At 57.5% G+C, this 17,993-nt stretch overlaps 1 protein-coding gene across 3 annotated transcripts in view; it reads right to left on the bottom strand.

Moving 5' to 3' along the window:
- Positions 1-16,557, bottom strand: part of FAM222A (family with sequence similarity 222 member A) — a 28,752-nt gene extending 12,195 nt beyond the window's left edge. Inside the window, exons 1-2 of one of the 3 annotated variants that reach the window (XM_064726656.1) lie at positions 16,440-16,557; positions 1,091-1,209 (exon numbers count right to left, since the gene is read on the bottom strand). In XM_064726656.1, coding sequence (XP_064582726.1) covers positions 1,091-1,172 — 82 coding nt within the window. In that variant the 5' untranslated portion in view covers positions 1,173-1,209; positions 16,440-16,557. Of the gene's footprint in view, positions 1-1,090; positions 9,870-16,163; positions 16,290-16,439 lie in introns of those variants that run through there. The other 2 variants (XM_064726655.1, XM_064726654.1) reach the window with 2 other exon arrangements.
- Positions 16,558-17,993: the final 1,436 nt, after the last annotated feature.

Genomic DNA, 17,993 nt, shown 5'->3' with positions numbered 1-17,993 from the left:
TTTTTTTTCATAATTTTACAGCATCCTTTTTCCATCCAGACACACTTCCTTTCCTGCATTGTGACATCTGGGTGCCCAAAACCCCACCTCTGGCATGGCTGCCCTATTCCCTGTGCTGGCCATGGGGAGCCTCACACAAAAAATCATGGAATCCAGAATGGTTTGTGTTGGAAGTGACCTTAAAGATCATTCACTTCCCCCGCTCTGCCACGAGCAGGCACACCTTCTGCTCCAAGCCCTATCCACGGACATGAACATGTTTGAGGGATAAAAGAACTTCTAGGGATAAATAACCCTCCTGGCTGGCAGTGCAATGCTGGAGGTCCCCAGGGATGCTGAGCATCATCCAAAATCCATGCTCAGCTTGCCCAAACCCCATGCCCAGCTCACCTGGCTGCTCAGAATGCCCAGGTAGAGGGGAAAAAAAAAAAAAACATCTACAGGAAAATCCAGCTCATTAAACAAACACCCGGGGGCTGTCACAGCCTAACAAGCAGAGCTTTAGCAGCTGATTTGTCTTCAGCCAGCAATGTTTAAAAATCCAACTGAGACCAGCAGAAAAATATCCACTCCCCTCTTTAAAACACACATTCATCACTTGAGAATCTTAATGCGTCTTTCCCAGCCGGGGAGGTCAAACACGCCTGCCTAAAGCAGGCTCATTAAATATACATTTAATCACGGTTTGGATTGAGAGACAAAGGCTGGGAGAGACAGGTGCTTTGCTGGAGTGACCTTTTGGATCCCATTTTAATGTAACTAGTTTACAGCTTATCTGAAAGGCCAGCTCCTGGGGAAGGCGAGCTGCAGCACAAACGGGGAAAGTAATTATGGGGGGAAGGGCTGGGGAGGTTTGGGGGGCCGGCTGCACCATCCTCGGCTGCCGCCACGCTTCCCAGCCAGCCCTGCAACGTTTGCTGAAGTTGGACTTATCAACCACAGAACCCAATTTAATTTGCTTATCTTGGCTCCTTCCTCCCCCCCGCTCTCCTCCCTGCTTCTCCTGCTCTTTTTAATTATCGGTTAAATAAATGTCTTTTTCAATAAGGGAAACAGCATCAAAGCGGGCGCCCGCCCCCGGGGCACTTACACTTGCGTGGCTCCAGCGCCTTGTTGGGGCAGGGGAGGTGCTGGGCTGGGGGGTTCTGGGTCCTCTGCAGGCAGGCCAGCATGGTCTGGGCTTCCCTGCGGGCGTTGCCGCCCCACGCCCTGCAAGAGAGGAGACACACGGTGAGCCAGGGACCTGCCACCCCCGTGCCACCACCCCCTGCCACCACCACCCCCGTGCCACCACCACCCCCGTGCAGCTCCCCAGCACTCGGTGCCTTCGCTCCTCTGGAGATAAACAGCCAGCGCTGAAAGCCTGGAGTGAATAGGGATGTATATAAAATAAAGATGAAGGTCTCGGCAGGTGGTTTGCGCTTCCTGCGGAGCTTCCCACCCTTCCCAACGGGAATGTGGTGGTGCCAGGCGTGCCAGCCGGTGCCTCCTGGCACAGAGTGACCCCAGTCAAGGCTGGGGAAAGACAGTGCTAACATCCCACTCGGGGTCCTGGGATCTGTCGCCAGCTCCCAGCTGGCATCAAAATCTGTGTGACAAAAGCTGGAGGGGCCAGGCCAAAGCCGCCGTCACTGCGGTGCTGCTCGTTGTACATCCATCCCCAGCCGGGGCCCTGAGGTACAACCAGTTGCTGCTGACGCCCTCCCACTGCTCCAGCTGGCACAGGGATGATATTCCCACTCGGAGAGGGCAGGGAGACGTGGGCAGGAGCAGCAGAAAAGCGGGCATGGTGCCCATCCACCAGTGTTGCAGCCCCTGCGCTGGTGCTCTCTGGCTGAACGTTCATGGATGGCCGGGGGTCACAAGTGGATATCATGGATGGTGTCACTGCTGGGTCCATCACTCCTTCTTCTCCCTCGTGGGGGAATCGTGCCCTCCTGCAGCCATCCAGGATGTTTCCCACATGTCCCAGTGCAGGGGAATGACGCGGTGGCCTCAGGCACGTGGTGGCCTCTGGCAGAGCCCGTGACCATCAGCACCAGGAAACAAAGCATGGATTGATGCTCCCTGAGCTGTGTCTGGGGTTCTCCAAGCTCTGCTGGTTTAAATGTCACCCTTTAAAACACCTTGACAGACACCATGGGACCTGTGCTGCTCGCTCCTGCTCTGTGCCCTCCTCCAGGCTCTGGGATAATCCCCAGGATGGGATCCATGCAGGGCATCCACGCCTCAGCTGGGCTCATCAGGCTCAGGGTCTCACCCTGACTCCCCCAGCAAACCAGGGACAAGGAGAGACTCATCAGGAAAAGGTGTGAGGAAGAGGAGGAGAAGGAGGAAGAGGAGGAGGAGGAGGGGAGGAAGTCATCTAATACCGAGCAGGTGTCTGGAGAACCCAAATTGTGCTGTTTTCTCCTAATAATGAAGTATTCATGAGTAAAAGCCTTTTTCACTACTTTCTTAAGATACTAATTTCACAACAAGCGCCTTGTTACCATGCAATTATTCCAATCGTGCATTTCTCCCAGATTCCATCTGTCCTCGCGCTCTCTAAATGAAAGACAATCATGTAACCACCTTTCATTATTCACTATTTTACTTTCAGCAAAGGTACCCTGAAAGAAATGATTTCCTCTGAAAGGGACTTTTATTCAGTTTCAAAACCAATTTTCTCCTATTACTGTCTTAAAAAAAAAAAAGGAGGGGGGCAGGGAGGTGTTTTTATTTCATGCATTACATATCCTTTGTTAACGCAGCTCGCAGTAAAAGCAGCCGTATCCATTTTCTGGCTTCGATTTCTGGTAATTTTAAAATATGCCATTACAATCAGGCAGAAATTATACAATTTGAAAGGAGAATGAAGTGCTTCTTATTCAGAGCCTGAACGCACTTGACTGCCAGGAGTTCTCCTCTCCCCGCCGGGACTCGGGGTTCATTACGCAGCCCTGGCTCTCTGGGAATGTGCCCAGCACCCGGATTTGCCATGATGGGAGCTGCCACCCTGACTCCCTGAAGGGTGGCCCTGATCAAAGCACCATGCTGGAGATGGATGATGGCACCAGCTCCTGCTGCACCTGAGCTTGAGCTCCACAGTGACCTCAGGGCTGGCATCCCGGATTTGCCATGACGGGAGCTGTCGCCCTCACCTCATCCCTGTCCCCAAAGGGTGGCTCTGATCAAAGCACCATGCTGGAGAAGGATGATGGCACCAGCTCCTGCTGTACCTGAGCCTGAGCTCCGTGGTGACCTCAGGGCTGGCGTCCCGCCGGGTGTCACCATCTGGCCGATTAGCGGCGGACGTCACCCGCTCCCTGTGCCCAGCAGCTCCTCATGGGGACACTGACCCGTGTCCCTGGCAGACACGGGCGGCGTGGGCGGCTCGTGGATCAGTTCCCTGCTGGTCCCTGGGGCATGCGGGGCTGAGAAAGCACCCAAGGGGGTCACCAAACCCATGTGGCGGCACAGGGTGGGTGTGGATGCAGCCTGTCACAGGAGCTGAGGGCCCAGCCGAGCCCTACGCTGGCACAGCTTGTCCCCACCACTGCTCTCTGTGCCCTGCCACGCACAGCCCAGCTCCCTCCTGGAGCCATCCCGACCCTGGGCTTGGATTATCACAGCCACATGCCAAACTGAATAAAGGCACAGATTAATTCAGACCCTGCTGAATCGTCTCGCAGCCCAGATGATTTTTCCGACAGCTATGCTGTAACTCACCCCACCTTCATAGACAAGGTTCTGGTGCCACAACCCCAGAACAGCGTCCATCTGTCCATCCCAGCACCCTGCAGGGAGCCCCAAGCCCCAGAAGGGCCGTGGGCGAGCGGGTGGGCGCCTGGCACAATGGGCATCTGTGCCACGGTGGCATTTCGCTAATGCCGCTGCGAAAAGCCCCTGAATCAGCTGATGGGAATTGGGCGCTGGGCTGTCCAACGCTTAGCGCCGGCTTAGTTAGCTCCATCTGCATTTGAACTAATTCCAATCAGCAGGATCCGATTTAGTCCAAGCTGCTCTGGCTCTTTCGTGGCAGGGAAGGCAACACTCAGCAGTTTTGCTGGAACGCCCCCCAGTCCGCACGGCCTCTGCCCAGGCTGGGCACGTGGACACACCATGATCCAGCACTGGGGCACAGGGTGAGCCCCACCAACAGTGAGTCCCACCAACGGTGGGGTCATCTTGAGGACATCTGGAGCAAGGAGCCCCAGCCCCACATCCCACAACTCTGGCATCACAGAATCACCAAATATTTTGGGTTGGAAAGGACATTAAAGCCCATCCTGTCCCACTCCCTGCCATGCACAGGGATGTCTTCCACTATCCCAGGTTGCTCCAAGCCCTGTGCAACCTGACCTTGGACACTTTCAGGGATGGGGCAGCCACAGCTCCATCCTTCGCCTCTCCCACCACTCCATCCTGCCCCACACCCAGCTAATCCATCTCGACATCACACTATTTATAAGCCCAAGGTCTTTGTGACTTTAATAAAAAACACCACCCTCTATGTCTAAAGCCCCAGTGATGGGAGGGTTTGGCACCTCCTCTGACATCAGCAGCTGATAAGTCGGGCTTATCTCCTCCGAGAGCCCTGCGAAGGTCCCTCCCGCGAGATAAGGCCAGCGCAGCTGTCGATAGAGGCTTTTGCAGGCGAGGATTTAGATAAAAGAAAATGTGACGGGAGGGGGGGAGAAAAGAAAAAAGGAACTTTTAAAGTCTCAGCCTGAAGTGGGCCTGTGTGGCTGCTGAGCTGTGGCAGGGCAGGGATAGTGAGGGACAAGGTCTTGGTCACCATCCAGGCTGTGGTGGAACACATCCAGATCCTTCCCCAGGTGTTATTGGGGTGCAATTTTATCAAAAGGGAGCTTTTGGGGTTGGGGGAGGAAAGGGGGGCAGGACCAGGGAAGCTGCAAAGCTGTTTGAGTCACACCATGGACATGACCCCTGGCTATCAAAAGCCAGCACTGGATTTGGCACAAGGACAGGAGGAGAGGGGTGACCCAGCTCAGGAGGCTCCTGACAGGGCCAGACGGACACACGGACAGCACAGGGCAAGGCCAAGGCTGGCAGCAGCCAGAGAAACACAGCAAAAGCCCTCACTGGCCCCTGGTGTGCAGAGCAAAACTGGGAACACCCCTGTCCCTTATCCTTACATGGATGGAGGAGAATCCAACCACCTCACAGCCCCGGGGACACTGAGCTCCTTGTCACCATCCCCTGCCACTGCCACCACCACTGGTCCCACAGACACTGATTCCCCATCCCATGGCGAGGGTGAGGAGGTGCCAGAGGAGGAAGGACTCCCCTCTGCACACAGTGGATGCCCACCCCATTGCACATTGAGCAGGATTTTGGCTGGTGCTGCTGCCTGGCACTGCCATATCCATCTCCCATACAGATTTAGGGTGGAGGGGATGCAGCAACGCCACAGCTCAGCCCTACAAGGGGTGAGCACAGAAAGGTCACCCCACTGTGAACCACGGGGAGCAGCAGGTAAAATAAAACCCGAAGTTTGTCACCAAAGGTCACCCCATGACCTTCCCTGGCCCGACCTTCCCTCATCCCGCCCGGCTAATCCGCTCCCCTCCGCGTGCTCCAGCCCCGGGCCTTTCAGGGGGCCCTGTTAATAATTAAATGTTAATCTAAAAAGCAATTTTAGCTGCAGTGCTGCAGATCTGGTTAGAGATTACATTAGCATGTAAGAGTCAAGGGTAATTTTCTCTAACCCCTCTTGTGATCTTTAAAACCCGCAGATCTTAAAGCAACACCAGCTCCTCTGATTAAAATTGGAAGCTGGGGTTTGCGATGGATAATGATGCTGGAAGTGATTATTGTGCTGCTCAGGGGCTCGCTGGGATGTGGGGGCTGTGGGGGGCTGGGGGGCAGACCCAGAGCAGCCAAGTGGGTTCTCCCAGCCCATTTTCTGTGGAAATGCAGGGAAGGTGCTGGGGTGAGCCCTGGACCCAGTGCTGAGCAGAGCTGTGACACCCTGAGCATCCTCATTTCCCACTTTTTTGGGCTGCCATGACACCAGGATGGCACAGAGCCCACCAGCCATGGCACAGTGCCAGGGACAGAGTGGCACTGGACCAGGACCCTCACTGCTGGCATCCTACAGCAGCATCTCATGTCGCTCCCATCCCATCCAGAAATGAGGTTCTGCTCTTGTGGCAGCTCCAAGGAGAAACCCCTTGGACTGTTCAAGAGAGTCAACATCAAAAAATACCCCAAAATAACATTTTGCTCACAAGCAAGGTGAAAGGAACTGGGACAGGGCACGGCAAATCACCTCCTGAGCACTTCCAAAGCCCCTAAGGAAGAAACAGGGTATCAGACGTGTCCGCAACGATGGAATTTAAAAAAAAACCCAACAATTCGAGTGCTGTTGATCATTTGCAGACGTCCCTGCGCAGGGCTCGGGCGGCCTGGTTAAATTTATGTGTCAGCTTTAAGGAGGCCTCTCATCAAATGAGCTATTTTGGGCAGAGATTAAAGATCTATTTTCGCTGCGAGCGGGAACGGCTCTCGAACAGGTTAATAATGATTCTGGAAAGCCAAGCGCCTCCAGCAGCCCGGGGCAGGACCCCAGAGCCCTGGGTGCTTTTGGGGGGGTTCCTGAGGCTCTCCAAGCCGGGATCAGGGCGCAGCATCCTCCACCCTGCTGCCATCCTGCCGGGGAGGAAGGAGCCCCGCGTGCTGCGGCGGGCGCCGAGCAGCCGTGGGTAATTGGAAGTGGCAGACGCTGGCACGGCGCTGCCGAGAAGGTCATTACGTGGGACTGGGAACAAAATCCCAGGAGCAAGGAGGGGGGAGCAGCCCTGTTAGCAAAGGTCAGGGCCCCGCTCGGGTGCCGTCGGTGTTTTTGGCAGGGCTCAGCCCTGGCTGTGTGCAGCGAGGTCCCGGCAGGGCCAGCGCGCAGCGGGCAGGCAGGATCTGCCAGGTCCTGCCAGACATGCACAGACGTGGCCCCTCGGATGTGGCACCAGCTCCTCAGAGCAAAACCTCACTGATGTGGCACAGTCGTGCCGTGCCTTCCTCCTGCACATGGAATGGGGAGCTGCCCCTCATGGATCTTGGGATGCTCACGGGCTTTAGTCCCAGCTCTAGCACAGACCTGGGATCAACCAGCAGAAAAGCCAAGTGGCTCCATGCAGCAGCAACTAAAAGCACTCTGGAGCCCAACAAGCCAGGAGCCAACTCCAGCATGGGCAACCACACCATGGGCACTGGCAGCATCTACAGCTCCAGCTGAAACCCAACAAACTCAGCAGTGCAGAGAGCAAAGCTGCCCATCGCAGCTCCTGTCCCATCCTGGCTCACTCCTGCCTCACCCCAGGGGTTTGATTGTCCCCTGCAGTGACATCCCTGTGCCCCCATGGCCACGGTGCCCCATCCAGCTGCCCCACACTCGGCAGCCGGGTGCGCTCCGCTCCGTAATTACAGCCCCAAGAGCCAGAGCTGTGAAAGAATCTGACGAAGGAATCCAGGGTAGATCGCGCTGCTGAAATTACTATAATCAAAGGCTTTCACAAAGGCTTCAAATGCAACCAATTACCCTGAAAGGCGAGGCAAGAAAGAAAACAAATTAACATGTTTGCACAGAGCCCCGGCGCAGCGCACACATCGCCCCGGCCGGCCGCTGCTCTCCATCCCCGCTCCTCCTCCTCACCCACGGCCACCTCTCCTCATCCCTGGCTACCAGCTCCCCATCCCCACGGCTGGGCCCTATCCCACATCCTGCTCTGCTCACAGCTGCACACAAAGGGGCTCTGTGCCCGTCCCTCAGCCCACAGCCGCCCACGGCACACAAAAGCCCTGCCTGTGCCACGGCCGGCTCCAGCGCAGGCTCGGGGGCTTGCCAGGGTGGCCTGGGGAAACCTCCCTGGCTCCCTCCCTCCTCCCTGAGATCTGGAGGGGTCCCCAGGCCAAGGGAGGAGTGGGGGGTCCTCAAAGGCACCCATTGAGCATAGCCCTGTGTCGCCCACCAACAGCTGGGGAAGCTTCTCACAGCAGGGTCCCCTCACTCTCCTTTCCTTACGTTCCACTTTGTCTGCACTGCCGGTCTGGGGGGGAAAAAAAAGGGGAAAAAAATAAAAAATCAACTTCTTCCTTTTAATATTTAACGCGAGTCCATCACCCTCAGTCTATGTGGTAACACAAAGCTCTGGAGATTTAAACCCTTCTCACCCGGAGAGATGGAAATGAATGGTGCTCTTTAATGAGCTGGTTCAGCAGAAAAGATAGATTTCCAAGATTACTGTAGGAATTCTTATAATTGATGTGTACTTTTGTAACAAGGATTATTCCACCATCCGGCCAAGTAATTCCAGCTCTTCCCCCCCTTCTCCCAAGCTCACCCTGCTTTTGGGGTTCCCTGGGGAGAGGGACCAGGCTGTGTCCTAGTGGGGAGAAAGCAATTTGAGAGGGGGAGGAAGAAAAAAGACAAAGAAAAACTAAACAGGTTTTTCTTATTTAGCCATAGACAACCTAAGGCAGCCGCTGAATGGGAAAATAAGGCATCTCTCCAGATTTCTCTATTTGTTTTACAAATCCCTACTTTCCCCCACCGAGATCGGGAGGCCGGATGAGCCGCTGAATGCCGAGTAATTAAAAGGAACAGAGAACAATACTCAGCGCTGCCGAAGAACACGGAGTTTCCCCTCAGATGTTTGTAGCAATTGTATGAAAATGTACCAGGCGGGATGGGGAGAGGAGCTGACAGCCGCGATTGGGAGCAGCAGCCGGGGATCGGAGCTGGCTGCCTCCCCCGCCTGATTGGCATTAATTGTGCGCGTTTGCAAAGCAGAACGGAAAGTCTGACACGAGCTGCGAGCCAACATTTCTTTCTAATAGTCTTAATGATTACGACGAGAGCTGATGATCATCGCGGGGTGTTAATAGCCGCGGAGAGGAGCGGCTCCCGGTGGGGACAAGCGGGGATGTCCCCAGCCCAGCTCCCATGGGTGGGTAATGGGATGAGCTCCAGTGGTCCCATGCAGCCACAGCAGTGCCTGACAGGCTGTAAAACCCTGACAAGGGGACAGGAAGGACACGGAGGGGACAGGAAGGACATGGAGGGCACAGCAGGCTCCTGCTCCATCCATCCCCAGGCTCTGCCCCATCGAAGGGGTGGCAACAGCAGGAGGGAGGATGTGTCCCACACTGAGCCCCCTGTGCAGCAGGAGTGTCCCCAGTCCGAGGGGGACACGCTGCTCCCCCCACAGGTGCCCCAAACCAGCTGCCACAGCCCCAGCCCCAGCAGGTACCTGGGGAGCAAGCAGAGAGACTGCAAATACCCCACCGAACAGCAGAGCCCGTCATTAAGAGCTGATTAATGAATCCCGAGTTTTCCCGACTCTTTCCAAGGCTGTTTTTCCGGATGTCCTTGAGTTTCCCTGCTGCAGAGGCGAGCGGGAGCTGGGTGGGATCGGGGACCAGCACGGGCTGCTCCGACCACGGCAGACACAGAGCCTGAGTGCACAAAAACCCGACCGGGGCAGGTTTACAGGGGAGGAAAAATCGATGGCCATCGATCTGCAATACAAAGGGACCGCGGTGCTGGCAGACGGCTGCTGCCATCTGATGTGACCGGGGCTGTGCAGGGGACACGGCTGGGGTCACCCACCGTGGGACACGGCCAGCAGCACCCACGGCCGCCCCACCTGCACCGGGCCATGTGCCACAAAGCCTCGCAGGTGTGTGGGTGGCCCTTGGCCGTGTCCTTGCTGTCACCTGCTCAGCCTCCCCCAGCTGCATGGGGAGATGGCCTCAGCCCGGCTCTGAGCTGTTTGATTTGTTTCATCACCCGCGCTGGCCAACAGATCACTCAGCTTTGGGCTTTCTGAGCTCGCTAATAATTGTCCCCTGATGAAAAGGAATTGAGGCTCGGGTCCCTTTCTTCTTTCCCCCCTCCTCTTTTCCAAAAAAAAAAAAAAAAAGTCCGTAAAGAAGAGCTATAAAAATGGCTTGTTATCTCACCTAGCGAGGCTCGGGCTGTATGTTATTGCTAATTGGGTATAACATCCTTGTCTTGTTCTGCTCTCTGAAGCTAAATCAAGAAAGCACCACTGCTGCGAACTAATTATATCTCTGGACTGCAGACTCCAGCTTGTCTTCCCCTTTATTGAGTTAAAAAATGGTCACTAACCTTAATCTCTCATATTCCCAAGAATTAGGGCTGCTGGAAACCCACCACTTCCACCTGCATCCTGCTCTGTGCTGGGAAGGATGGAGCACATGGCCTGAGGAAGGGTTTGTGCTGCTCTGGGACACAGCCCTGAGCCAGGTCCCAGAGCTGCCCACCCCTGTGGCATCCTGTGACAACCACAGGCACTGCTCAGGTCCCTGTGCCATGGGGACTTTCTCACACACAGCTCGGAGCCCTCCTGCCACACACACTCATCTCCCCTCCTTATAGGAGACCTTAACCTTCTTGGGATTTTTTTAAATCTGTCCCCTCCTCAGCATTCCCAGGCTTGACAGATGTGGGCAGATGTGAACACAGGGGTCATATGTGCAGAAACCAAGGGGAGAGGATGCTGCTCCAGTTCATCCACGTCAGCTCCCAGTCCCAGCCCAGGATGGACCCCCATGAACCTGTTAAAGCTGCTGCTCACCCTTGGGGTGCCCAACAGGAGCAGGGACACTGCAGCCACCCAGCTGTGCCACTACACGTGGCTGTGGATGAATCTCTCTGGTTACTGGCACAGCTGCACCCTCTGGCACTGCAGCCATGGCACAGACCCCAGGAGAGAGGACAAGCAGAGCCACAAAGGACACTGAGATGAGCAATGGAGCTTGGGCCACACAGGACAGCCCTGTTCTTCCCTGTCCCTCAGCACCAGCAAGCAGGGGTCAGACATACCAGCAGCAACGTGAGGCTGTGGGACAGGAGCTGGAGCAGTGACACCAAGCTCAGCATCCTGCCCTAATCCATCCTCCTGCCCATGCAGACGGTGCTACTTCCCAAAGGCAAAGTCAAACTCCAGCTCTCCCTGCGAGCCAAGAGCATCCCTTAAAAAAAAAAAAAATTGATACTTCCCTGACTATTAATTAACCTGAACCACTTAAAACTGCCTTCAATTTGTCAGGTTTAACTGCCAGCTCTCCTCGGTAAATCAAGCGTCGCGTGCAGATGGAGGCTGCGTGCGCGAGGCGAAGGAGGAGGCGGGGAGCACGGCGAGAGGGGCACCCCGTGCCACGCTCACCACCCCGAGAGCCCTGGGCACCATATTCACAGCCCACAATTAGCCAGGGCACGGTATTAAACCCGCCAGGCGGGCAGGAGCAGGCAGGGCAGCCAGCGGGGCTCGGGGCGCCCCACACCGCGGCCTCCCCGGCTCCCCCCACGGCGCCCTTGTCGTGCAGCCAAGGCTGAATTGGAAAGCAATATGAATATTTATCTCTGACAGTGAAATCTCCCCGCTGCAGGGTATTAAGGCTTTATTAGTGTGTGGTTACCAGCCACGCTAAGCCAGCCCCCGCTCCTGCCTGGAGCACAGCACAGAGATGACCTACAAGAGGCAGATGGCAAAGCCTTGGAGAGCCCCCGCCGCCGGGACGTGCCTTCTCAAAAAGAGGGGCTCTGCATCCCAGTCCCGTGCAGGGACACAGAGTCAAGGTCCCCCTACCAAAGCCCCCTCCTCACCCAGCACCAGGCCCTCTGAAACGCCTCCCAAGGCTGGGGCTGTCCCCCCGCCCCTGCAGCGCTCGGCTCTTGCCGTTTTGGGTTAAAACGCTGATGTATTCTCTCTTTAGCAAAAGGAGTCCCAGGGGCTATAAAAACTCCCAGCAGGCTCCTGTCAGTCTCAGGTCATTAACTTTCTTTCATTGGGAGTTTGTTTACAGCCAGCCATAAATAGCGGCGCCCGCGCCACTCGCTCGCTCGCCAGCGGGACGGGCTGGGATGGGCTGGGATGGGATGGGATGGGGCTGCCTGGGCAGGGGGACCCAGCACCCCAAGCTCCAAGGTGTGGGGTCCAGCACTCTCTCTCTTCTATCAACTTTCCCCATGCCCCGTGTTCTCTGCACCCTGTCCTGCTCTCCGTGCGCTCCGGAGCCACCTCAGCCCTGCAAACGGATGGGGTCACCTTGTGCACGGCCTGAGGGAGCTGCAACGTGCTTGAGGCTCAGTCCTGGCCTTTCCTGGAGGAGGAGGAAGGAGGCAGCTGGCTGGGGCTGTGCCCGTGGGTCACCTGCCCCAAATCCTGCCCCACGCTCTCACCCAGCCTGTCACAAGCACCAACCTCAGTCTGGGACCTCTGCGTGTTTGAGGTGACCCAGACCCAGTGCACAGAGCCCTGGGGGGACACCAAGACCCCTCATTCACCACTGCCTGCACCTCAGAGCTCTGCTTTTCCAATAGCACAGACAGAAACACAAAATCGAGCGTGCCACTGGCACAGCTAGCCTGGCATTCCTGCCAGGATGTTTCCCACACGCGGCTCCTCTGCACCCAGACACACATGGGACAATCTCGCAGCACCCACACCCTGCTGGCTGCCCAGGACAGGCACTCACAGCCCTACTAATGCCCCTAACACAGGGAAATCACCCTGGACCCTGCTGATGCCCCAGCAGCTCCATCGAGCCACCCTGCAGGGATCCTGCTGGATGCAGGTGCCCAGGGCTGGCACAGGTGCTCGGGAGCTTCATTTGCCATGGCTGTGTGAGCTCACCCAGCTGGGGCTTCCACAGGTACCCCCAGACCCATTTCCACAGGTCCTCCCTGCATGGGGGGCTGAACAAGAAGCTCAGGCTGTCCCCTGGTGCCACCCCCACCAGCCCCACGCTGGCACAGATGGCTGGAGAGGGGACTCGGTGGCACAGCCACTCCATGCCTCATCCCAGGCTGCAGAGGGGGGTCCTGGGGGTCCAGCTGGCTCTGGCAGCAGCCAGGAGCCCACCTCGTGTTGTATTTCACGGGGTGGCTGCAGGACCAGCACCACACACTGGGCTGAGGGATTAAACCCCAAACTCACACACGGGCGCCTTGTGCTCTTCCACCCATCCCTAGGCGAGCAGGGACTTGCCAAAAAATCCCAGCCTCATCCCTGCCAGTGCCCGGCATCTATGGAAATATCTGTATTTTAACCCATACACTCGCCCAACCTGTAATCAGAGCAACACAAATAGCCCCTGCTTCCCATGTAAATTAAAAACACCCATTAGGCAGATTTCAAAAGATGTCAGTAGGCTTATAATTATACACGACATCCTTCCGAGATAAAAGCGATTACCGGGGATGCAAATCACTTAGCAACCAATCAGTGCCCCCAGAGTGCGGAGCACTGACCAGCCATCCATTTTCGCCTCGTCCTTTTATTCCCTGCATCGAGCAAATACAAACACAGATAAAGAGAGGCACAATAGCTCTTGACACGCAAATAGGTTAACATAATAAAGCCAGCTTTAGCCGGCTCACTCGAGGGAGAAAAGCAATTCTCAGGCAAGCAGGAGGTAATAAAACAGGGCTTTTGTGTTCCTGGCTCCCATTCTCACCCCTGCGCCAGCTTTGCTGCATTAGCTGATAGGCATCGTGGTTTGATTGAATTACCTTTCATGAATATTAGCTTTTTGAGGAATGCGCAGGCAGAAGAGAAAGAAGAAATGTCTTATTTTTGCATGCATGCGCCTGCTGCAGACGGACATGCGGCGGCACAGATGCCGGCGGGGGCCGGCACAGGGGTCCCGGCAGGTGCAGCCCCCGGCCCACCCCGCCAGCTGCAGCATCCCCGGCCTTGGGGGGGTCACACACACTCTCCCTGCATCCCACGGTGACACCACCAGCAAAGCACCTTCCCCAGGAGGGACACACATCCTGCTGTCCTCCTGCCATCACCCTCCACGCTCAGCACCCCGCATCCCTGCCCGTGGTACCCCGGCTGGGCTGGCTCCCAGCGCACATTCCCGAGCCCACCGCGCTCCGTGTGCCGCAGGATCACGCTGGAGAGGCAGAGGGGCTGCCCGGCTCTACCGCGGATTTTTTTCCCACACAAGTTGAGGCCACGTAGGAAACCGGCTCCAGGCAAAAATTAACTCCGGCGCTAATGCCGCACGCACGGCGGGGACAGCTCGGGGACATCACCCCGGTGGGGTCATAGCACTGGGAGACCCTCGGTCCTACTGCCAGAACCCTTGTCCTGGCAGGGCAGCAGCACAAAATTAAAATCACCCCCAGGAGGGAAGGGGCTAATCCACAGCCCGCTCAGGGATGGATGAATTTTAGGCTAAAATAGACAACCAACGGGGCTTAAAAGCTGAGGTGTGTGGCCTCATCAGCCTGGCAGCAGGCACTCATGTCCTCCTTGCATGGGCTTCCCTGCTCCAGCCCGAGGGGAAATATTCACACCGAGATATTGCGATTTTTAACGACACGCTTGGCTGAAACAGGGCCCAGCTCACAGCATCCAGAACGTGCCCTGCTGGTACCGAGCCTCAGAGCAGCAGGAAAGCTGCTCCTGAGGCTGGCAAAACAAGCCGTGCTCCCAGGGAATGGCCTTCCCTTCTCCACACACAAGGGAAGCAGAAGGCACCACGGTGAGAGCTTCTCCTCTCCTTCCACCACGGCTTCGACCGGACCGCACCCGGCTCACACCGCGGCTCCCGGCACCGCCAATCCACTCCTCAAAGTTTTATGGATCATTCACAGGAAAAACCCCTCGCAGGATGCCGGGTGCCCTCTGCCAGGGACGTTTCCCACCTCACCCCCAGCAGCACAGCCTGGGTGTGAGAGCTTTGGGTCCCACCAGAGCCATGGGCACACGTGTGGCACTGACCAGCGGCACAGCAAAGCCCACCACAGGGCCATGAGAAGGGGTAAAAGTGCCAAATCCCACTAAATTATCCCCAGAACGATGCTGGACGCTGTTTGCTGAGAGAGGGGCCGCGTGGCTCTGTCCCCATGCCCGCAGAGCCCCACGGCCACTCCATCCTCCATGAAAAGCTCATCACCCACCCTGCAGCCAGAGCATCCCGAGCAGCAGGATGCACATTAAAAAAATATATAAAATATATATATATATATACACACATATAAATACGTATCAAAAACCTCCCTACGGAGATCCCGACAGCCAGAGTCGGACAAACCACCCAATGCCAATGAATTCATCCCTTGGCAAACACCAAGCACGGCTGGAAAACTTTGCCACTGCCTCTCCTCGGAAATAGCCCGCAGGGCCGGAGCCGAGCCCTGCTTGCAGCGAGCTGTGCCGAGCCGTGCGAGCCGTGCCGCCGGCTCGCTGCGTCCAGGCCCTGCCTCTCCAGCCATTAAATCTCCACGATGTGTCGGCTCTCCCCGGAGCTGGATTGGGACGCTGGGGCTGAGCTGCTGGCACCGGCAGCACCGCATTTCTGCCGGGGACCGAGCCGGAGGGGCGGCACAGCTCGCTCGTCCCCGGCTGGAGCCGGCGGCCGCCCCGCTGGATGCCCAGGAGATCTCGGGGACCACGGCGCCTCGTCCCCGGTGAATCGTATTCCCAGCGCCGATGGTCCAGAAGACGCCACGGGGATGCTGCCTCAGCAGCGGAGCTTTTTCCAGAGGGGATTTTCCCCGGCAGAGCCTCCTGACCCGGCGGAGGCAGCCAGGGAGACGGGTGTTAAATAAACCATCGCTGGGTGGGTCCTTCTTCCCTCTCTCCTTTGTGACCGGCGGGATCCACACCAGGCGCGGGGTCCATGGCGGGGTCCTGCTCTACCACCACCCGCTCCGGTGTCGCGATGGGATCGGGCGCTTTCCTGCCCGGGACGGAGGAGAAAATATCTTTTTTTTTTTTTTTTTTTTTCCTCAGGCGAAAAGGGGCAGAAAAGGGTCGCAGCAAAGGTGGCAGCTCCCGGTCGGCTCCCGCTGGAAGTGTCTCAGCTTTCCTCCTGGAGGCACCCGTGGATATTTTATTTCCACTTATGAGTCAGGCGACCCAAAAAGCCATTAAAAAAAAATCAAAAATCGGATGGAGGAAAAAAAAACCTCCAAAAAAAACCAAAAGTTGTTCCCGTTCCTCTCCGGTAGCGACGGGCGAGCCGGGCCCCGGCGGCGACGGCTCCGCGGGCACCACCGGGCACCGCGCTGCGGCGGCACCGCCTCCGCTGCGCTCCGGGAGCCGGCGGAGCCCCCCGCTCCCCGCGCCCCCGCCCGGTAACCCCCCCGACCTCCCCGGTGCCCGGACCCCCGTTACCGTCAGAGCTGGATCCGGGCCGGCTGCGGGCGCTGCGTTGCGGGGCGCGCCGGGCCGCCCCCCCCGGGCCGCGCAGCAGCAGCGGCGGCGCCCGCCCGGCCCCGCGCCCCGCCGGCGGCCCGCCCCGCCCCGTGCGCGGCCAGCGTGCGGGTCCCGGCGCTCGGCCCCGGCGGGGGACGGCGGGGAGCACCGCGGGGAAAGGAGCGGGGTGGGGGGAGGGAGGTAACAGCAACAGCAAAAATATCCGGGCAGAAAAAAATTAAAAAATAAATTAACCCCAAATCCACCCGGCGCGGCTGAGCTGGGGCGGCGCGGCGACCCCGCGGGGCATCACACCGCGGCTGCCCCCGGTTCCTTTGTGCGGCGGCGGCGGCGGTCGGTGCCCGGCGGGGCGGGGCGGGGGGTGGGGGGCGGGTGTCGCGGGGGGCAGCGGCGGCGGCGGCGGCGGCTCAGCGCTCCATGGCGGCGGCGGCGGCGGCGGGCGGGGGTCGCGGCGGGGCGGGGCGGGGCGGGGGGCGCTGCTGGCGGGGCGGCCCCGGCGCTCGCGGCTCCCGCCCGGCGCGCGGCTGCGGCGGCTCTGAGCGCCCCGCGCGGGGCCCGGCGGCCGCACGCGGCTCGGCCCCGCCCCCGGCGCGTTGCCATGGCCACGGCGCCGCGTCCTGCGGGGAGGGAGGGACGGGGGAGAAAAGGGGGCGGGGCGTCCCTGCCGGACGTGCGGCGCCTTCCCCCCGCAAGCCGGCTTCTCGAGCGGGAAAATCCGAACGGCGGGACTGCGTTTCCCGGCGTGCCCCGCGCGCCCCCGCCGCGCCGCGGGGGCTGAGCGGCGCCGTGAGGCATCATGGGAGTTGTAGTCCTGCTGGCGCGAGGGGTGCACGTGGGGACGGCGAGGTAACAATTCCGGACCTAACGGGGGATGAGAGCCAGGCTTGGAGACACTGTGTTTATCTGCGTTTCACATAAACACAGTGTTCATACAAACTTTGAGTTGGCAGATTTTGAACCTCAGGGCTTCGTTTGCCGTACAAGATGACTGAAGCCTCCAGTAGAAAGATTGTGTGATAAATAGGTGGGCAAACATAACAATTGTTTAGTGAATGGGAAAAAAACAAACATGTTCTCTTTGACTCTGTGTGTCATTAGCTATCATTTGTTTTTTTATAAAAAGTGTCCTATTGGATTATTTTCCTGTTGAGTTATCTTTTCTTTCTCTTTGATTAATTGTCTGGCGAGACCCCTGGTGTCACCTGGCAATCCCAATGGCCATGGCCACAGACACCCCTGAGATCCGAGGGGGCACTGCTGCAGCTGAGGCTGTCCCGTTAGCACAAGTCCTGGAATCCATGATTTCTTCCCCAAAATCTTTGACACAGGGATTTTTTGGTGCTTCACATGTGCGAGGGTCAGCGAGACCCTTCACTCTTGTCCGTAATGGTCCCACACGGGCATGTACAGCTCCCACAGCAGCTCAATGTGAGCTTCCAGGGTTCATCACCTCTGTCCATCCCTAATGGCCAGCTCCTGCTTTACAGCACCGAGATATGGTCACTTTTGGGAAGATCTGACTTCTCTACTAATTTTTAACAAGTTTTTACTGGATCTGGCTTATTCTTGGGGCCTCTCCACCTCTTCCACTGAGGGAAGCACCAGCAGCTTTCCAGGTTTCCATAATCAGGGGTGGTAAAGGGAGAGTTGACACCCAGGGCCCATTTTCCAAAAACATGAAGCTGCTCCAGTCACCACTCCTGATCCAGCAAATGCTGAAGGTTGGGAAATTAAAATAATAGCTAGATCTGCTTTCAGGAGAGCAACTCCTCTATGCAATTATAACAC

Source organism: Zonotrichia leucophrys, chromosome 15 (assembly GCF_028769735.1).
Source record: "Zonotrichia leucophrys gambelii isolate GWCS_2022_RI chromosome 15, RI_Zleu_2.0, whole genome shotgun sequence".
In the NCBI taxonomy this organism is placed as follows: domain Eukaryota; kingdom Metazoa; phylum Chordata; class Aves; order Passeriformes; family Passerellidae; genus Zonotrichia; species Zonotrichia leucophrys.
This window is presented reverse-complemented; position numbering and strand designations above follow the sequence as displayed.